Raw genomic sequence first — 18785 nt, forward strand, 5'->3', positions numbered from 1 at the left:
TTTATTTATCTTCTTCCAAAAAATGTTGTCAGTTGTATTTGATGAGTTTGACTACTATGATGAAGGCTTAATTTTTTTTTAAATTATTAGGACAGCACCAAAGGTAGTAGGGTGTGCCTATATCTTAGCAGGGGGCCTTCTTGCTAGGACAAGCCCACAGCACCACTGCTTTAACCTCTACTAACTGGAAAATACACGTAACAAATAATGAGCTACTGCTGGGTATGTAAGTTATAAAAAGTGTTTCCTGGAAATCAGTGAAACGAGTTTATACATGAAAGTAAGAGGAGGATATATTTAAAGGTTATGAAAAATATACTTAAAATAAAGCAAATTTAAAAGAAATACTTATTAATAAACCCCAATAGTTTGAAACATGAGCTAATTTTTTTTTTCCTTTTTAGAAAGACAACAAAGTTGCTGCATAGTCTGCAAACAAGTCTTTGAAAATAGATGGATTTTTAGCTCTTCGTGGTCCTGAGAATTGGTTTCAGTCTTTGAGAAGAATGAAAAAGTGAATTTGCTGTATATTTGTCACCAGCACTGGGTTTTTGTTTGTTTGTTTGTTTGTTTTTCTGCTTAATTTCAAAGATACAATACAGTTAATTTTGGGGGTGGGAGGGAAGGCTCATCTTAATAAATGAGCATTAAATATATTTGGAATAGCAGAAGGTTAAGTAATTTCTTATGTATAGTTAAACTAAAGCAGTACTCCAGTGGAACTTATAAGTATTTTTTCATCACTGAAAGGATTTTTCTTATCACTAAATTGTATTTGGCAATTATTGTGAGTTGCCTGCAGATAGGGCCGTGTTACTGTTTTGAGCCACAGAAGGAAGGGTCTGTGTGTCTATGTGTCTGTGTGTCTGTCTATATCTTTCTTTTTCTTTCTTTCTTTCTTTCTTTCTTTTTTTGGAAATCCTGTAATAACCCTTCTGAGGTAGCTTATTTCGTCAATTAATTAGGGTGCTGGATGGTAGAGAATTTTGTCAGTCAACTATGTACACACAGTAAATACTGTTTCTTAGGCAAAGGTAACTTTTTTATATAGTTGTAAAATTCCATTATATTCCATTGCCAAAGAAACATTAAGAACTTTGTATAGCTGTATAAAAAGCAACTAATTTTTTAAAGAATAAACATTTTAAAGTCAGCAAACATACTGTGTCCTTGCAGAAGTTGATGTGCTGAGGAGCTGAAGTATGGGTGGGTCTTTTTTTCATAGCTTTTCAGGCTTAAGATTGTTGATTTTGATTTTTTTTTTAAATGTTTGGAACGTAAATGAAGATTTGATACATTCTTTCATTATCTAAAAAGGGTAAATTACTTATGCTCATTGTAAGAACTTTATTTTGTAGCAAATGGCATATCACAGGATTTATCCACATAATAGATATTTTCAGTATACAAATGTAAATAATCATAGATAAGAATGTACTTAGCTGTATTTTCAAATAAGTAACCCCCCCTTTTTTAAGACAATAAAACTAGGTGTCAATTAACCTGTTCTTCCTGATATGCCTGGAGTTTTGTTGTGATACCTTGACTCTTTCCATTATATTTCAAGATGATTCAGAGTGTTAGAGATTATTTTGGCAACCTATAAGATATCATAACACTGGTCCTTAGGCCTGTGACCCACAAATGACTCAGTATAGAGTTAATTGCTAAAATTATTAGTAAATCTTTTTGATATTTTAAGCTATAGTGGAAAAAAAATCTGGCCACTTTGTGTTTTTATGAAGGCCGTGGAATAAAGGGATCCAAAGATTAAATATTTTTATCTATTTTGATTTTTGTTAACTTTCTCCTTAAAATATTCAGTAGTGATAAAGATATGGAAAATTGCACTGTAGGAGAATTGGAGTATATAAAGGTGGTTGATAATTTTAATTTTATATCTTTTGTGTAGCTCTACAAGAAAATGTTTTGTAATTTGGTTTCATTATTAAGGTCCAGTACTTGGCAGCCATAGTTTAGATAATATTGTTTAATACTGTTTGCTCGCATGTTAACAACAAAATCTTTTGGAGAACCCATAAATCATGGCATTGAACACATTTCTGAGGCATTCTGAACATCAAAGCAAGTGCTATGGCAATACCTGTGTAGACTATTAGAGATGTCCTGGGCTGATTCGAAAAAAAAAAAACAAAAAAAACCTGTAAATACCAGTTCTACACGCTCTGAAAGTATGAATTCATGCATTTTCCAAGCCCTCTGCGTCATTGACTAGGGCATTTGGTACCCCAGTAATAACCGGCAGCGTGACATACCTGCAGTGCACCTTACAATATTAAAAAGGTTTTTAATTCTAAGACAGAATAAAACTGTTCAATAAAAAATGTTCGTCAAAGTTCTTTCTCCTTAAACACTAATATTTTCTTACAGTAGAAAGAAGTATAGTGAAGGGCATCTTTAACATGTAACAATGGAATTATGGTCATGTTTATATTCCCTAAAATAGCTAAATTAATTTGTTTTCCTAGGATTTATACAGTGTTGTGTTTAAAGCTGGAAGCCCTTTCTCCCCCTCCTAGAGTACAGACAGCTCCTGAGTTACAATCCATGATATGAGGAGACTAAGCCAACCAGGCACAGGCCAAGCTGGAAACCTTAGGCTAGAATGCACCCTCTGTGGGCAAGCACATGCAGAAGGCAAAAAAGGGAAGGGCTGATTCCGCTGAAACTTGTCTTTGGATAGACCATTTCTCCTTCCAAAAGCACGACTTAATGTGAGGGGTAGGGAGAGTGGTCAGGAATGTTAATTCAGCTCAATGGATCTTAATCAGGGGTGAACTGCCGTCCAGGGAGCATTTAGGAATGAGAAAGCAGGTGTGTTGGTTATCACAATGACTCGGGGCCCACCACTGGCATTTAAGAGTAAGGGCCAGGATGGTAAATGTTCTGTGCTATGCTAGACAGCGCCATAATTGATTATGCAGCCCAAGTGCAGCAGTGACCCTTCCACTTCGAGAAATACTGACTAAAGTCCCTCTACATGGAAAGACAATGAGTGGGGAATTAATTTTTCCCCAAAAATTTTTAATAAAACTTTACTAAAGAATCTTTACATGGTATATGAAAGGAAAAGGACCTTACTTGCAAGAGTACTGTCAACATTTTGGAAACTCATTTATCATCACATAGGAATTACCATTTCATCCTGTTCTCTGTCAGTAGTTCATAAATCTCATACCAGAAGCACCTGAGGAGCATTTTTTAAAGTACAAATTCCCATGCCCCACACTTGGAGAGTCTGATTCTGAAGTTCTGCAGTGAAACCTGGGAATCTGCCTAGGTCCCACAGGTAGTTCTGATCAGCCAGGTTTAGAAAGCTAATTTTAAAACATCACAGCTGACTCATCTAATCTAGCCCCCCTCCTTGTAAGGGTCTTGGTGATGTTTCCATGTAGAACTATTTTATCATTTCTCTGTCCTCCCAAATTCAGTATATCTAAGTTGTGACTCCAGCATGAAGAGTGGGAAAGAACTAAATGGAGCAGGGGTGCATTTCTGCAGGATAGAATCTAAGGGGAAACAGGAAAATTGAGACTTGCTTCCTCTAGGGTTTGGCTGCTTTGAGTACCGAGGCTCCGTTCCTAGCATATAGGAAATGAGTGTGTGTTGTTTCTGTGTCTCAGTTTTACATAGTTTTTGTCCCTGTCTCCATGGGTTGTCAGTCTGAAAGAAAAGCTGCTCTTTCTGCACAGCCCTGTGGTAATAGCTCACATCTGATCGTGTCTGGATTCATTGTTACAGGATCCCCCTGCCCTATTAGTTCAGAGACTAAAAGCTGGTTTAAGTAGTGACAGTGGGGAGTGTCACAGAATAAAGTAATGAAGGCGAGTGAGCTCTTAGAGGAGCTCAGATGTCAACCAGTTTGCTTAGTTTACCTCCTTTGACTGTGATTTTAAAAGATGACAAGTGTGAGTACAATCGGAATCAAACTTAAGGAAGTAAAGTAGCACCGTTAATCTCTGAATCTGGGTGTGCTTAATGGGGATTTGCTCAGAGCAGCTGCCTTCGCTTCTCCCAGTATAGAGACACTGGGACAACTTCTTGGCATAGGAGCTAGTCAGGTGAGGGAAGTAAGGGAGAGTGTAGCTTTGAGCAGCAGAGACCTGGAGGCCAGCAGCAGTCTGTCGGCCAGCTAGTGTATACACTGGGAAGCTGAAGATGCAGGTCCCAGGCCCTGCTGTGTGGGGGTCAAACCAACCTCCCGAGGAGGAGTGACGCAGACGTTTTTATCCTGTTTTTCAAAGCCACGGTTAGTAAAAGCGAGCTTGTGGTTTTTGAGACAGTTTGAAATCTGGCTCCAAGAGCACATGATGAGACTATGAATCTAATGTGGTTTCTGTTCTCAGTGATGGTGCCAAGCTGTGCCCGTTATATGGGTGTTCTTTAAATTCCAGTTCGGTTCGTATTTTAACAGACTTGGCTGACTGATAAAAGTGTTTTCATGTTTAGCTCATAAACATATCAAAATCAACCTGAATCTGATTCTAGTTCATAATGAATGTTGATTTTTAGGGAAATGCTTTAAAATGCACTGGTGTCTGTATTGTGGTTTATAAAGAAACAAAGCAGCTCTGTGAGGCCAAAGCATATTTCAGTTTAATAATAAGGCTTTCATAGAGTGACTCATAGTTTAGGTGCACAGAAACAACTGAGAGCGGCCAGCAAGGAGCTCATGGCCCAGAAAGTCTTGCCTTTGCCTCTAAACTTGAAGAGCAGCCTGGGAGTGGAAGAGCAGAGAGCCAAGAATGCCAGTTTGAGGAAGTGTGAGAAGCCTGGGCCAAGGCGAGATTGTAATGAATTCCAGTGAATGGTTTACAGTCATCCCAGCACAGAGAACAGGAACGTGTTTACTAGATGTCTGGAGTGTGCTTCTGTTATCCTGGTACTCACTTAATCCTTATAATCCTCGGGTGCTGGCCTCACACAGGATTGTTGATGAGAATGCAAATCCCAACATTGCAGTTCAGGATTTTGCTTGTGCTGAAATTGTTTTGTAAATTTCTTTTAATGGGTTAGTTGGGTGACAGTTATCCCTTACTCCATTCCCCAGTGTTTAATAGCATTTCTTTTGTCCCAGAATGGGTTTTGGAGCTTTGCAGATTTCAGTTTACAGAGGAATGAGGTATAGTTTCATTTTTGTATAAGTAATACACTGTAAAAAGGATATGGGCAGTATGGAAGATGGTTTTTAAAAATAGATAAAAGAAGAAAGAAAATCTACCATCCTACCATTCAGGGCTAACCATTGGTAACACTATTTGGGTATATATTCAACCTGGCATTGTTCTGTACCGGCATGTGCTTTTCAGCAAAAATAGATTCATAGTATACGTACTATTGTGAAACTTGCTTTTTTCACTTCGTGTATTGAGTAGCACTGTTTTGTTTTAAAGTATGATTATGCACACAGAAAAGCACACATATCATGATTACTTATGTAAACAGTACCCAGAAGCCCCCTTAAAACTCCCTTCCAGGGGCTTCCCTGGTGGCGCAGTGGTTGAGAGGCCGCCTGCCGATGCAGGGGACATGGGTTCGTGCCCCGGTCTGGGAGGATCCCACATGCCGCAGAGTGGCTGGGCTCGTGAGCCATGGCCGCCGAGCCTGTGCGTCCGGAGCCTGTGCTCCGCAACAGGAGAGGCCACAACAGTGAGACGCCCGCGTACCGCAAAAAAAAAAAAAACTCCCTTCCGGTAGCCCCCACCCCCTCAAAGGTAACCACTATCCTGACTTCTAACAGCTTAGATTGCTTTTGCTTGTGTTTGTTCTTTACATAAATGGAATTAAACAGCATATATGCTTTTGTGCTTAGCTTTGCTCAACATTGTGTTTGTGAGATTCATCCATATTGTTGCATTTGGCTGCGGACCGTTCGTTTTTGTTGCAGTATAGTATTCCATTGTGTTAACAGACCATGATTTATCCATTCTGCTGTTGATACCGCATTTGCATCATTTCTAGCTTTTGGCTGTTAACAAAATGCTGGCACAGTTTTTTCCTCCACAAGAGAAGCTGAAGTTAGAGTGGGTAAGAGGAACGCGGACTTTGAATATTGTGAAAGATAGTAGTGCCCAGCTATGGAGCTGTTCCACACTAGTGTGCTGCTGCAAGGAATTTGTAACTAAGAAAAAAGTACTAGCAAACCATGATGTGCTGTAGATGTAGACATAGGTATGTATATTAGAGCAGATGCAGGGTTAATCCTCCTCTGTGGGCCTAGCCTTTTCCCGAAGGACGCTGCTCCACCTACCACCCTTCCCAGTGGCAGCACTGGAGTATTTCTTGCCCTGCAAACTATGTTCAGGATGTAGACTTGGTGTCCTTGCTCCCTCCCTTTCTGGTAAAACCCCTACTTACTCCATTCAGGCTTATGTGATCCTCTCACTCTCCTGGTTACTCTATAACCAGCACTCTCTTCCTCTATACCTCCATCCTTCCATATGACGTCATCTGTGTGGCTTACCCATCTGTGTTGGGAGTCCCCAAGATAATCATACTGATGGCAATGATTCTTACAGCACAAAGATGCAAAGCAAAATTGAGCAAAGGAAAGGGTGTATGGGCGAAGTCTAGAGTGAAGCAGGCTCAGACTTTCAGAGGGGACTTTGAAAGTGGTGTCACAGAGTATGTACTTCGTTCCCCCAGCAAAGAATTGTTCCAACATGTGTGGAATGTTGTCTACCAGTGAAGCTCATCAGCGGCTGAGGGCCCAGGGTTTTGATCGGGGTCTGGTTATTTAGGCATCTTCTGTGTGGCACATACTAAAATCCCAGACTCCCAGAAGTAAAGCAAAAGTACACATCATTGACTGTACAGTTTAGGCACAGTGAGCCACTCTTTATCAGTTCTGGGAATGATGGAAACCCTCCTCAAGTCCTAGTTTCCAGATGTCAGCCAAGGGCCAAACTTGTAAGCAGTCTTTATAAAGGATAGGAGTCAGGCCTGCTGTGTTAACTTTCCTGGACCCATCCTACACCCTGGCCCCTGTTCCTTTCCCTGTGACCTTTTCTTCTCACCTCCTCCCACCCAAACCTGTAGACACACCTGGACCTTGTCTATCAACCTCAACTGCATCATCTCTGAATCATGGATTTAGACACCCTACGCTTTGATCTTCCAACTGGCTTGCTCAAGAAATAATAAATAAGTACATACACACATAGAGTGACCTAACCACTCCTTTGCTCAGTAACTGCTTTTAGCTTGGTGCAGACCCCCAGGTCGGGAATCTTTCTACTTTGGATTCGTTAGCTTCCATCTTCTACTTTCCCTACCACCATCTCCAACCAGCCTAGACTCCTTGAACTATCATTATCTTACAAATAACCTTAAACTCCCTTGCACCTCTTTTGAGCTTTTTGTGCTCTTGTTTAGAGAAACTTCAACCCTGAAAGCATCCAACCACCCACATGGTCAGTATTCACTCAGAGGGTTGTGTCCTGCAGAAGAGAATCACAATTGAATACATTAGTACCACTGTAAATCTGATTACTGCTCTCTCCTGGCCTTCAACATTGCCAGCAAAACTTAGTACTTTTCTGTAATCACCTCTCTGTAGTCAGCAAATGGCCCTGCTATCCATTTCAAAGAGAACTAGAAGACATTGGATGGAAACTGCCTCAGGCACTTACCACACTCTCTAACATATGCATCCAGCCTTTTCCTGGCTGTCCTTTAAAAACAGAAAATATCACGTATCAAAAAACTGCTTGTGCTCTGGCTCCCTAATTCCCACCGTTCCCGTTACTGAATTACCTCTTTCTCTGTGTCTTCAACTTCTTCCTTGATAAAGGATCCTTTCCATTCGCATTTAATTATAATGCTAGCATATTATATAGCATATTAATGTGTTAGTATTCATATATTTATATATACAGGCGTAACTTGGAGATATTGCGGGTTTAGATCGAGACCCCTTAAAGCAAATGTCACAATAAAGTGAGTCACACGAATTTTTTTCTTTCCTAGTATATATAAAGTTAGATTTACACTGTACTTTTGTCTATTAAATGTGCAATAATAGCATTATGCCTACAAAACAGTGTACGTACCTTTATTTTAAAATAATGCTGTTGGGAAAATGGTGCCGATAGACTTGCTTGATGCAGGGTTGCCACAGAACTTCCCATTTGTAAAAAATGCAATATCTGCAAAGCACAATAAAACGAAGTATGCCTATAATTGTAACTATGTAGCATTTATTATGTTAGACTTTTTTTTAAGAAAATTATCCTTGAATCCTACATCCTATCAGTTCCTCCTTCGCTCTTGAACTATCTAGATGCCTGATCTCCCTTTCACTTCTTAACCCACTTGTTCTACTTCATACACCGCTAAAACAGTTCTTGGTAAGGTCACTAATGATCTCCAGTGAGCCTTTCAGAGTTTTCCTCTCTTACTTGTTTTACAGAAGCATTCCATGCAGTCTGCCTCTCCCTTCTCAAAATACTCTTGTCTTCCTGGCTGCCAGATCCTCCGTCTGCCCAATTCTAATTCGTCAGTCACCCCATTTTGAAATAATAATGTTCCTCAGGGTTCAACTTCAGCTTTTTTTCCTTCTCCCCGCTCCTCCCCACACACAACACTACCACAAATTATGCAGTGGAGTTTCCCACATTTGGGGAAATCACAGGGGTCAGCACATCCCGAAAAGCCTCACCCTGGGAAAACCAACTTCGTGATCTTGTTACCTCTCCTGCCAGATAAGTTTGCTTTTTTTCCGCCCTCTTTTTAAGCTGCATACTCTCTCTGGCCTTAACTACATGGAGTTATTCTCACATTCACTTGTCTAGCACAGATCTTTTCTGAGTCTGGATCTGACTTTTCCTTTGGCCGAGCCTCAAGGCTTGCGGAATCTTAGTTCCCCGACCAGGGATTGAACCTGGGGCCACAGCAGTGAAAGCGCTGAGTCCTAAGCACTGGACTGCCAGAGAAGTCCCTGGATCTGACTTCTTGATACCTGTGCTTGAAGGCCTTATAGTAGCCTCTCAAATGTAATGTTCCCCAAACTGAAGTGATGATCTTCCCTCTGCTTTTCTTCCAGTGTTCTTGATCCAGTTATGTAGTAACACCACCTACTAACCCGACTGCGCTGGAAATGTGGAAATCACCTTTGACACTCCATTTATCTTCAGTTCTGCACCAGCTTCATGCCTGTTACCAACTTCTATCAATTCTTTCTCTTTTTTTTTTAACTTTTATTTTATTTTGTTTATTTATTTTTAGCTGCGTCAGGTCTTAATTGTGGCACGTGGGATCTTACGTTGTGGCACGCAGGCTTCTTCCTAGTTGTAGCACACAGGCTCCAGAGCGCGCGGGCTCAGTAGTTGTGGCGCGTGGGCTTTGTTGCCCGACCAGGGATCAAACCTGCGTCCCTTGCATTGGAAGCCCCTGGGAAGTCCCAAATTCTACTTTCTCAATATATCTAATACCTCTTTTATTTTTAAAACGTTTAATTATTTTGGTAAGAGATGTGTATGCATGTATTTTAATCTAAATGCTTCACAAAGGCTTATAATGAAAGCCCTCAGTCATGCTAACAATCATCTCTTGCTACCCCTAGTCTTTTGTTTTTAGTTTTACTGATTTTCTGTGGAAAAGGGGAAACTATTTATTCAACAAATCTTTATTGAGCCCTTATGTAGAAGAGATATAGTTCATTTGCAGGGTAAGCAACAGTGAACAAAATAAACCTTGGAGCTTGTATTCTGGGAGGAGAGAAATGAGTAAAATTTATATAAAGTATGTTAAGAAGACGCTTAAGGGAATTCCCTGAAGGTCTGGTGGTTAGGACTCTGCGCTTTCACTGCAGGGGCCCTGGTTCAGTCCCTGGTCGGGGAACTAGGATCCTGCAAGCTGTGTAGTGTGGCCAAAAAAAAGATGCTTAAGTTCTATGGAGAAAAAGCCAAGAAGCGGGGGACAAGAAAGGGTGTGTGGGCTTGAGGGTGGATTGCTGCGTGAATTTAAAATAGGTTAGGAAGCTGACATTTGAGAAATGACTCAAGAAGCTGATTGGATGTTCAAGCAGAAGAAATTTTAGCTGCAAAGACCCTGAAGCAGGAGTGAGCCTAGTATTGCTGGAGTGGAGTGAGGGAGGAGAGGCTTGTAGAATGTGAGGTTAGAGTGTCAGTGGAGACTGGACAGGGAAGGAATAGTGGAGTCCACTGTAATGATTGTCATTTGTTCCGAGATGGGAAGCAATTGTAGGGTTTTGAATGGAAGAGTGACAATCTGACTTACATTTTAAAAGATTCTCTGGGACTTCCCTGGTGGTCCGGTGGGTAAGACTCCGCACTCCCAGTGCAGGGGGCCCAGGTTTGATCTCTGGTTGAGGAACTAGATCCCGCATGCATGCCGCAACTAAGAAGCCCGCATGCCGCAACTAAGAAGCCTGCATGCCGCAACTAAGAGTCCGCATGCCGCAACGAAGATCCTGTGTGCTGCAACTAAGACCTGGTGCAGCCAAAATAAATAAATATTTTTAAAAATCATCATCATCATCTCTGGGGAATTCCCTGGTGGTCCAATGGTTAGGACTCAGCACTTTCACGGCTGTGGGTCTGGGTTCAGTCCCTGGGTGAGGAACTAAGATCTCGCAATCCTCGAGGTGCAGCCCCCCAAAAAATTGGCACTTCTGCTACAACTGTCAGTGAATCTCTTCCAAATGCACATCTTTGGATTTAAAATAAATAAATAAATTTTAAAAAATAAAAAGAATCTCTGGCTGCTGTGTTGAGAATAAATTAGTAGGGAGGCCAGTTAGGAAGCCAGTGCAGTAGCCCGGAGTGGTTCTCCCTGCTCCCTGATAGTTAGAACATAATAGCCTAGCCTTCCAGTGCTGAATCTGCTGCAGAGGCCTTTGTGGTTTGGTCTCCTCAGTGGATTGTTCCTCTGGCTGAGGCTTTAATGTATGCATTCAAACAGTTAAAAAATAAGTTAATAGGATTTCCAATGAAAAGCTGCTTCCCTTTTCTCACTGTCCCTCAGACCTACAGTTACCCTCTTCACATGGAGCCAGGTCGTTTCCAAATTTTGCTAGTCCAAGCAGTGCTGGAATGACCCTTCATGAGTCATTTCACAAATAGATGACTGTATCTGTAAGATAAACTAATAACTGGAGATTCTGGATAACTGGAGACATAACTTCATAATTCTAATAAATATTCCTATGTCCCTTTTGATAGAGATTATAGCAATTTACACTTCACCTGTTTTTTCAGGGTGCTTATTACCCTATATGGTCACCAGTACAGCATTAGCAAACTTTTGAGTACGTTTGCCAGTCTGATGAACGAAAAGTATTATTTCAGTACCCCGTGCATTTCACTTTGAGGGAGGTTGAACATTGTTAAATGAGTTTGGTATTAATATTTCCTTTTCTGTGAACTTTGTATAAATATTCTTTATTTGTCTCCTCTGATGTTAGTGTTCTTGGTTATTTACAGGAGCTCTTTTTTTTATTAAGGGAAAAATGTTTTTATTTAATTCAATAATACCTGTGCATAGTTACTACAAATGAAACAAAATAGTATAGAGTTTGTCTCCTTCTCTTCCTTAAAGACAAATACTATTAACAGTTTATCTGTATTCTTCCAGAAAGTGTCCCTCTCCAGATCGTGTGTGTACATATGTGTGCGCACCATACCCACGTCCCCCCTTTTGTTAATGTGTCAGTAGGAAGAGCCTGTGTGAACTGTTCTTTACTTTGTTATTTTCATGTGTTTATCAACTACGGACCTCCTGATATATAGATTTACTCTCTTAATTCCCCCCATACACACACACAGAAATTCACACATCCTTGCTCTGTATCCTCTTAATATACTTACTGTAACACTTAATTGCGGCTAGGAATACTCATTACAACTAAGTAAATAATTTTTATGGATGAGCCAAGTAGTACAAACCCTGCCTGTGTTTCCTTTTTACAGAATGTTTTATTCTTCCCGCCACCAAAAATTGCCTTTTTTTTCACATGTTGATTGACTTTAAAAGCTGAAAACCAATAATATTCTGATATGATTTTATAAGAATTCTTCTGCACAGAGCCAAGTGATATGCCTTCTCTACAGTTCTAGAACCATAAATGCTGTACCTTTCAAAAATATATATTACTATGATCAAGATTAAATAGATTGTCTTTTTCTGGATTCCATCAGTTTCTTAAGATCATCTACATTTTAATTTGCTTCGTGACTGGACCTTGCCTTTTTTCAATTTTTAGATTGTTTTTCCTTTATCTTTTTCCTTTTTCACATTTAATACATGCAAAAGGATGTGTGACCCATAATATGAGTAACTGAACCTGTCACTTAACCCAAAAACTAGAGCATTACTAACAACCTGCATCTATGTATTACCACTCCCCTATTCCATTTCTGCTTCACCCAAAAGGAAACCACTATCCTGAAGTTTGTATTTTATCTTGGTTTTGTTTTTGTTCACAATATTTTTCCATAGAATTTTTTTTTTCTTTTGACTGCACCTAGCGGCATGGGGGATCTTAATTCCCTGAACAGGGATTAAACCCATGCCCCTTCACTGGGAGCGTGGAGCCTTAACCACTGGACCACCAGGGAAGCCCATCTGTAGAATTTCTGATTGGCTCTTGCACGTGTGTATTTGTTCTCTTGTGCTCTCTCTCATATCCTCTATTAATTGGAATCTACTCCATTCTTCTTGAGCTCACCAATTTTCAAATCTCATTTAGACCACTTTTTCCTTGGACCATTATTTTCCCTACAGCTTTTCGATTTTCCTGGAGTTTCTGAATGTTCTTTTTTGCTTGTATTTGTTGCCTTCATCATATAATAAAGTTTTTCCAAACTGTTAACATTTGATTTAGTCTATGAAGTCTCCTTTTTTCCTAGAGACTATTGTACTATAAACTTTCGCCATTCTGCAAAAGGTTATACAAACATGTTGCTTTCGAGATCTTCAGGAAACTTAGGACCCTGGGATTTCTCTTCATTGCTCTCCTGGGTTAGAGTCACAGTTTCCTGGATGCATGTTTTCCATTTTCTTGTTAGAATTCTTACTTAGGGAGCTTTCTTAAAAAGTATACAGGGCCAGATAGTAAGTTCTCTGTCACATCTTCCTCTTTTTTTTTTTTATTTAACAACCTTCTAAAAATATAAAAATCATTCTTAGCTCAATTGCTGACTGTTCATCTTACATGCAGTGGTGCCAAGTCTGATGCAAATTTGATTTTTTTCCCATGATAGGTGACGTGTTTTTTCCTCTTTTTTGGGGGGGGAGAGGGGTGCGGCATGGCTTGTGGGAGTTCCCTGACCAGGAATTGAACCTGGGCCACAGCAGTGAAATCGCTGAATCCTAACCACTGGACCACCAGGGAACTCCCATGTAGACCCTTTTGACTTAAAGATTTGTGTCTTTCCTTTAGCTCTTTCTCTTATTACTTCTTAGATAACTTCTTTGATATTACCCACCCTGTTCTTTCACTAGATCTCCCTCTTACTCAAATGTTAAACCTGTCCAATTGAGAAGGACTTCCCTGGTGGTCCAGTGGTTAAGACTCTGTGCTTCCACTGCAGGGGGCACGGGTTCGATCCCTCATCAGGGAACTAAGATCCTGCATGCCCCACAGTGCAGCCAGAAAATTTTTTTTTAATAAATAAGGAAAAAAAAACCTGTTGAATCGAAGCTTTGTGTTTCTTAGTTTTTTTACCAAGGTTGTTAATTTTGGTAGTAGACTTCCTGTAGTAGACTTTATTCAAATATCTGACAATTCTTGGTTATCTCTTATTGGAAGAAAGCAGAAGAGTTGCCCTGGAGCTCTGGGTGTGGCCAGGATTTGTCATCTGACAAATGCTCTAAATTGTGATCATTATCTTTGAGGTCTCTGAGGACTTGTTCAGAGGTGCCAATGTTCCCAGATCCACAGAAACACTGTACCTGCAGGAAAGAGTCTTCCTTGTACTTGTTTGTTTTTTCTAGGAGTGTGTTGTCTAATTATAGGTCATTCTAACTGCAGTGAGAAACAAGATTGTTCACTGCTTGTTGTGCAGACAGACCTTAGATTAGTTTTCCTGTTTTCAAGCCCCCTTCTCACACTTGCCCTCTGTCGTACCTCCTGCTTCAGAGTCTGCAGCATTTCAGAGTTTCGGGCAAGTGGCTCCTCCTGTACAATAGCACCCCCGGGTGTGGTCCAGGTGGCAGCACCCTCTGTTCTGCCCTGGGTCACCGTACTTCTTTCATCTGCTCTAATCAGTCTAGAAATTTGTTGAAAAAATACCTCACAGATTCCTCCCTGCCCAATTCTATTTATATTATAAATATCATCTTAGTCATTTACTGACAATTTAATGTAGTCTTAAAGGAAAAGGTGAACATTTGTAGTTGATTTACTGTCTTTTTTTGGGGGGGGTATGCGGGCCTCTCACTGTTGTGGCCTCTCCCGTTGCGCAGGCTCAGCTGCCATGGCTCACGGGCCCAGCCGCTCCGCGGCATGTGGGATCTTCCCGGACCAGGGCACGAACCCGTGTCCCCTGCATCGGCAGGTGGACTCTCAACCACTGCACCACCAGGGAAGCCCTGGTTTACTGTCTTGAACCAGAAATCTATTTGCCTCTACTCGAATGTGAAGCACCGTCAACCCTTTTTTTTTACACCCCCACCCCCCCACCGCGATGGGTCTTTGTTGCTGTGCGCGGGCTTTCTCTAGTTGTGTCGAGCGGGGGCTACTTTTCGTTGCAATGCGGGGCCTTCTCACTGCGGTAGCTTCTCTTGTTGCGGAGCATGGGCTCTAGGCGCGCGGGCTTCAGTAGTAGCACACAGGCTCTAGAGCACAGGCTCAGTAGTTGTGGCATGTGGGCTTAGTTGCTCAGAGGCATGTGGGATCTTCCCAGACCAGGGCTCGCACCCATGTCCCCTGCATTGGCAGGCGGATTCTTAACCACTGCGCCACCAGGGAAGTCCAGCACCATCAACTCTTGCCTGTACTACTGTAATAACCTCTTCGTTGGTCACCCGCCACCCATACTACACTCTTCCAATTCATTTTCTATGCAGTAGCCAGAATGAATTTTTGGGAATACAAATCTGACTGCCAGGTTATATCACGTGTCTTAGAGAAGGCATGTAATATGGAGGCCTCAAGAGATTGTGTCCTACTGGAAATGGTATCACTGCAACTACGGTCTGAAATGGATGTGATCATGGTGTCAAACAGCCAGACCCATGCTGGTCGCAAGAGCCAACCCCTAAGCAGGGCCTCTCTCTCCCCAAGGCCTCAGTCCTGGTCTAGGCCTCTGAGTCACAGATGTAAAAATAAGTCGCAGGGCTGTGAGCTAGCAGGGCAGCAGCGCACCTCTGGTTCTGTGGCTAGCTGGTGTTCAGCAGCAGTGAATTTGTGTCCAGCACTGCTACTGCTCCAGACAGCCTGGAGATCCAGCTCAGCTCCCACAGGGACTAGGCCTTGGAGCTGCTTGTAACCTGGCACTGGGTTTATCTGTAGTTGTGAATGATCAGAACCTCAGGCCTATTCTCTGCAAGTATCTAAAGGGCTTCTTGACAAAGCAAGAAATGCCAAGCCTGTCCATACTTCTTATCTCCTCTCCCTGGATGTGTTCCTGGTCAGATGCCTCTCTATGTCTGGTTTCCAGACTGTCAATGGATTTTCTCTGCAGCTTTCATCATCCCAGGTCATGACTTATACTCAAAACATACCTAGTGTCTAAGCCAGCTTACTTTTTTCTTTCAGCTGCTACTTGGTTTAAATCTGGAAATCCTGCAGTCTTCAGACTTCCATTGAACGGAGATAGGCCACTGTCCTGGTGTCTATTCCTAGCACAGTCAGAAGATAACTGCTTTTTCTTTTCCCAGGAATAGAAAGGAACTGTCAGACATGCTCATTTTTGCATTATCCCAACTTAAACTTCCCTTGTTCTCACTTAAGGAGGCAGGGAAGTATAGAACCAATACTAGTGGGTGCAAGTAATGTCTGTAACAGCCAGCTACAGATGACCTGGCAATGATGAGCCACAGAGACTGTTGGTGGAAAGGCTGGCAGTATCCCAAAAATTGCTGGCATGAGTCCCAGGGCACCTAATGGAGCAGGCTGACATCTTTTCACATTGGATCCTCTCTACACACCCCATGAACAAACTGGGTGTGCACACAGTCTTCAGCCTTTCAAAAAGAGATTTTAAAAACTCAGGAAATTGGGAATAGATGAGAACTTCCTAATCTAATAAAAGACTTTTACAAAAAATGTACATGTAATATAATGTACATTACATGTAATGGTGAAATGTTGAACACTCCTCTCGTGACTTGTGTCAATTAGCATCACTTATATTCAGCATTGTATTGGCTGTCCTAGCTAGTGCAATAAGGAATGAAAAAGAAGTAAAGGTATAAAGATTGGGAAAAAGAAAAACTATCATTTTTAACATGACACAGTGGGGTATGTATAAAATCCAAACCTATCTACAAACTGCTGCAATTAATAGGTGAATTATCAACAGCTACAAAAATTGCTTGCTTCTATGCACAAGCAACAAGTAATTAGAAAATGAAAAGTTAAAATATTACCATTTATAATAGTACCCCGCCAAAAAAGCAAATATCTAGCAATCTAATGAAAGATGTGCAAGACCTCTACACTGGAAACTACAAAGCTACAAAATATTTCTGAGAAAAAATAAGGACATATATGCAAGGCCTTGGAGTAGGCAAAGAAGGCACAAAAAGTGATAACTATGAAAAAAGTGATAACCATGAAAGAGAAATTGGACTTCATTAAGACTAAAAATTTGTTTTATCAAAAGCTATCAAGAGAGTGAAAATGGGAGCCACAGCCTGGGAGAAGATACTTGCATTATGGAATATTAGCCATCAGAGAGCTCATAATCCAGAATATATAAAGAATTACAAGTCAGTTTTTTTTAAAGGACCAACAATTCAATTCTAAAAATCTTGAACAGACAATAAGTTCTGTCTAATAAATACCTAATAAACGTATGAAAAGGTGTTTAATACTTTTTGTCATCAAAAAATGCAAATTAAAACCACAAGGAGGGAATTCCCTGGCAGTCCAGTGGTTAGGACTCTGCACTTTTACTGCTGGGGCCCAGGTTCCATCCCTAGCTGGGGAACTAATATCCCCAAGCTGAGGGGTGCCGCCAAAAAAAAAAAAAAAACCCACAATGAGATGCCATTAAAGACCCATGATGTTGGGACTTCCCTGGCGGTCCAGTGGTTAAAACTCCATGCTTCCACTGCAGGGGGCACGGGTTCGATCCCTGGTTAAGGAACTAAGAGCCCACAAGCCGTGCAGCCAGAAAAAAAAAAATAAAGACCATAATGTGAAGTGTTGGTGAGGACATGGATGAACTGAGCGTTCCACACGTTAATGGTAGGAGTGTAAATCGGTGTAACCATTTTGGAAAACTAATGGGCAGGATCTACTAAAGCTAAATATGTATAGTTATGGCCCAGCAGTTTCACTGTTGGGCACGTACTCAGTAGAAGCGATTGGCTTATGTCCACCAAAAGACATGGAAGAATGCTCATAGTGTGAGTCATAATAGCCAGAACCTGGAAATAAGTGTCCAACAACAGTAGAATGAATAAATATTGGTATATTTATCAATGGAGTACAGTGGAAAAAAAAAACTTGCTCTACACGACATTAATAAATCTCACAGACATCATGATAAGTGAAAGAAACCAGACACAGAAGTATGTATGATCACATTTACATGAAACTCAAAAACAGGCAAAACTGACCTTGGTGATGGAGTTTAGTAGTTATATTTGGAGGAGGCAGGGCCTGCTGAAGTATTTATATCTTGATTGGGGGGGTGGGCACAGTACGTAAGTGAAAATTTGAACTGTGCACTTAAGACCTGTGTATTTTATGTAAATTAAACATCAAGATAAAAGATATATGGAAGGGGACCTTAGATTCTCTCCATTGCTCTGCCCTCTGAGACCACACAGAGACCCCTGAGTGTCTTGAGAACTCCCTCTGCCTCTGCCCTCCCCACCCCAGCGCTATGGAAACACAAGTTTTTGCCTCAAACTCTCCAGTGATTTCCTGTTTCTCTTAAGAAAGAGTTTCATCCTTCCCAGCCTGCCTTATATGATCTAGTCCCTGGGGAACTACCCTTAGCTTTCCCTTAGTTCCAAATTCCAAAATGAGTCAAATTCCAAAGGCCTTTGCAATTCCTTTCACCTGGAGGTCTCTTCCCCAACTAATTGCTTCTCATTCTTCAAATGTCAGTTTAAACATTACATTTTCAGGACCTTCCAGAATGTGTTAAGTTCTCCTTGACTATTTTTCTTCAATGCAACATGTCCTCACTATGCTTGCATGTCTATGTTTTACCTTTGTCATTTTTGTTTGAGGAAGGATCACTTTTGTCTTATTCACCACTCCATTCCCAGTACCTGGCACCATGCCTGGCCCCTGGTGGGTGCTTAGAAACTTGTTGAATAAGTGAGCAAGTTACTTTATGAATGCCTGCTGTTTGCTCTATGCGATGCCAAGTGCTGGAGATACAGTTGGGTATGAGATGAATATCATAGAAGTTCCCAGTCCAGGAGGGGCAAAACTTAACTGTTTTGTGAGATAAATACGATGACTGGGAAAATATAGCGTTGGGGATTTCAGAGAAGCCTTCCTGGAAGAGGAGGTCCATGACCCACGCTTTCAAACAACTTAAAGAGCCCCACAACCAGAGACCTGTCCTGAGAGGGGACCAAGCTTGTGACAGCTTCTGGACTCATGGTTCTCTTGG

The 18785-nt window shown here is 41.2% G+C and overlaps 1 protein-coding gene across 5 annotated transcripts in view; it reads left to right on the forward strand.

Annotated features, from left to right (window-relative positions):
* LSM14A (LSM14A mRNA processing body assembly factor) overlaps window positions 1-15808 on the forward strand; it is a 69152-nt gene extending 53344 nt beyond the window's left edge. For 4 of the 5 annotated variants that reach the window (XM_079908581.1, XM_079908583.1, XM_079908584.1 and 1 more), the window contains one exon: window positions 405-1502. In XM_079908581.1, the coding sequence (XP_079764707.1) occupies window positions 405-447 (43 nt within the window). In that variant the 3' untranslated portion in view covers window positions 448-1502. Of the gene's footprint in view, window positions 1-404; window positions 1503-15742 lie in introns of those variants that run through there. The other variant, XM_079908582.1, reaches the window with a different exon arrangement.
* Window positions 15809-18785: the final 2977 nt, after the last annotated feature.

Source organism: Stenella coeruleoalba, assembly GCF_951394435.1.
Source record: "Stenella coeruleoalba genome assembly, chromosome: 20".
NCBI lineage: Eukaryota > Metazoa > Chordata > Mammalia > Artiodactyla > Delphinidae > Stenella > Stenella coeruleoalba.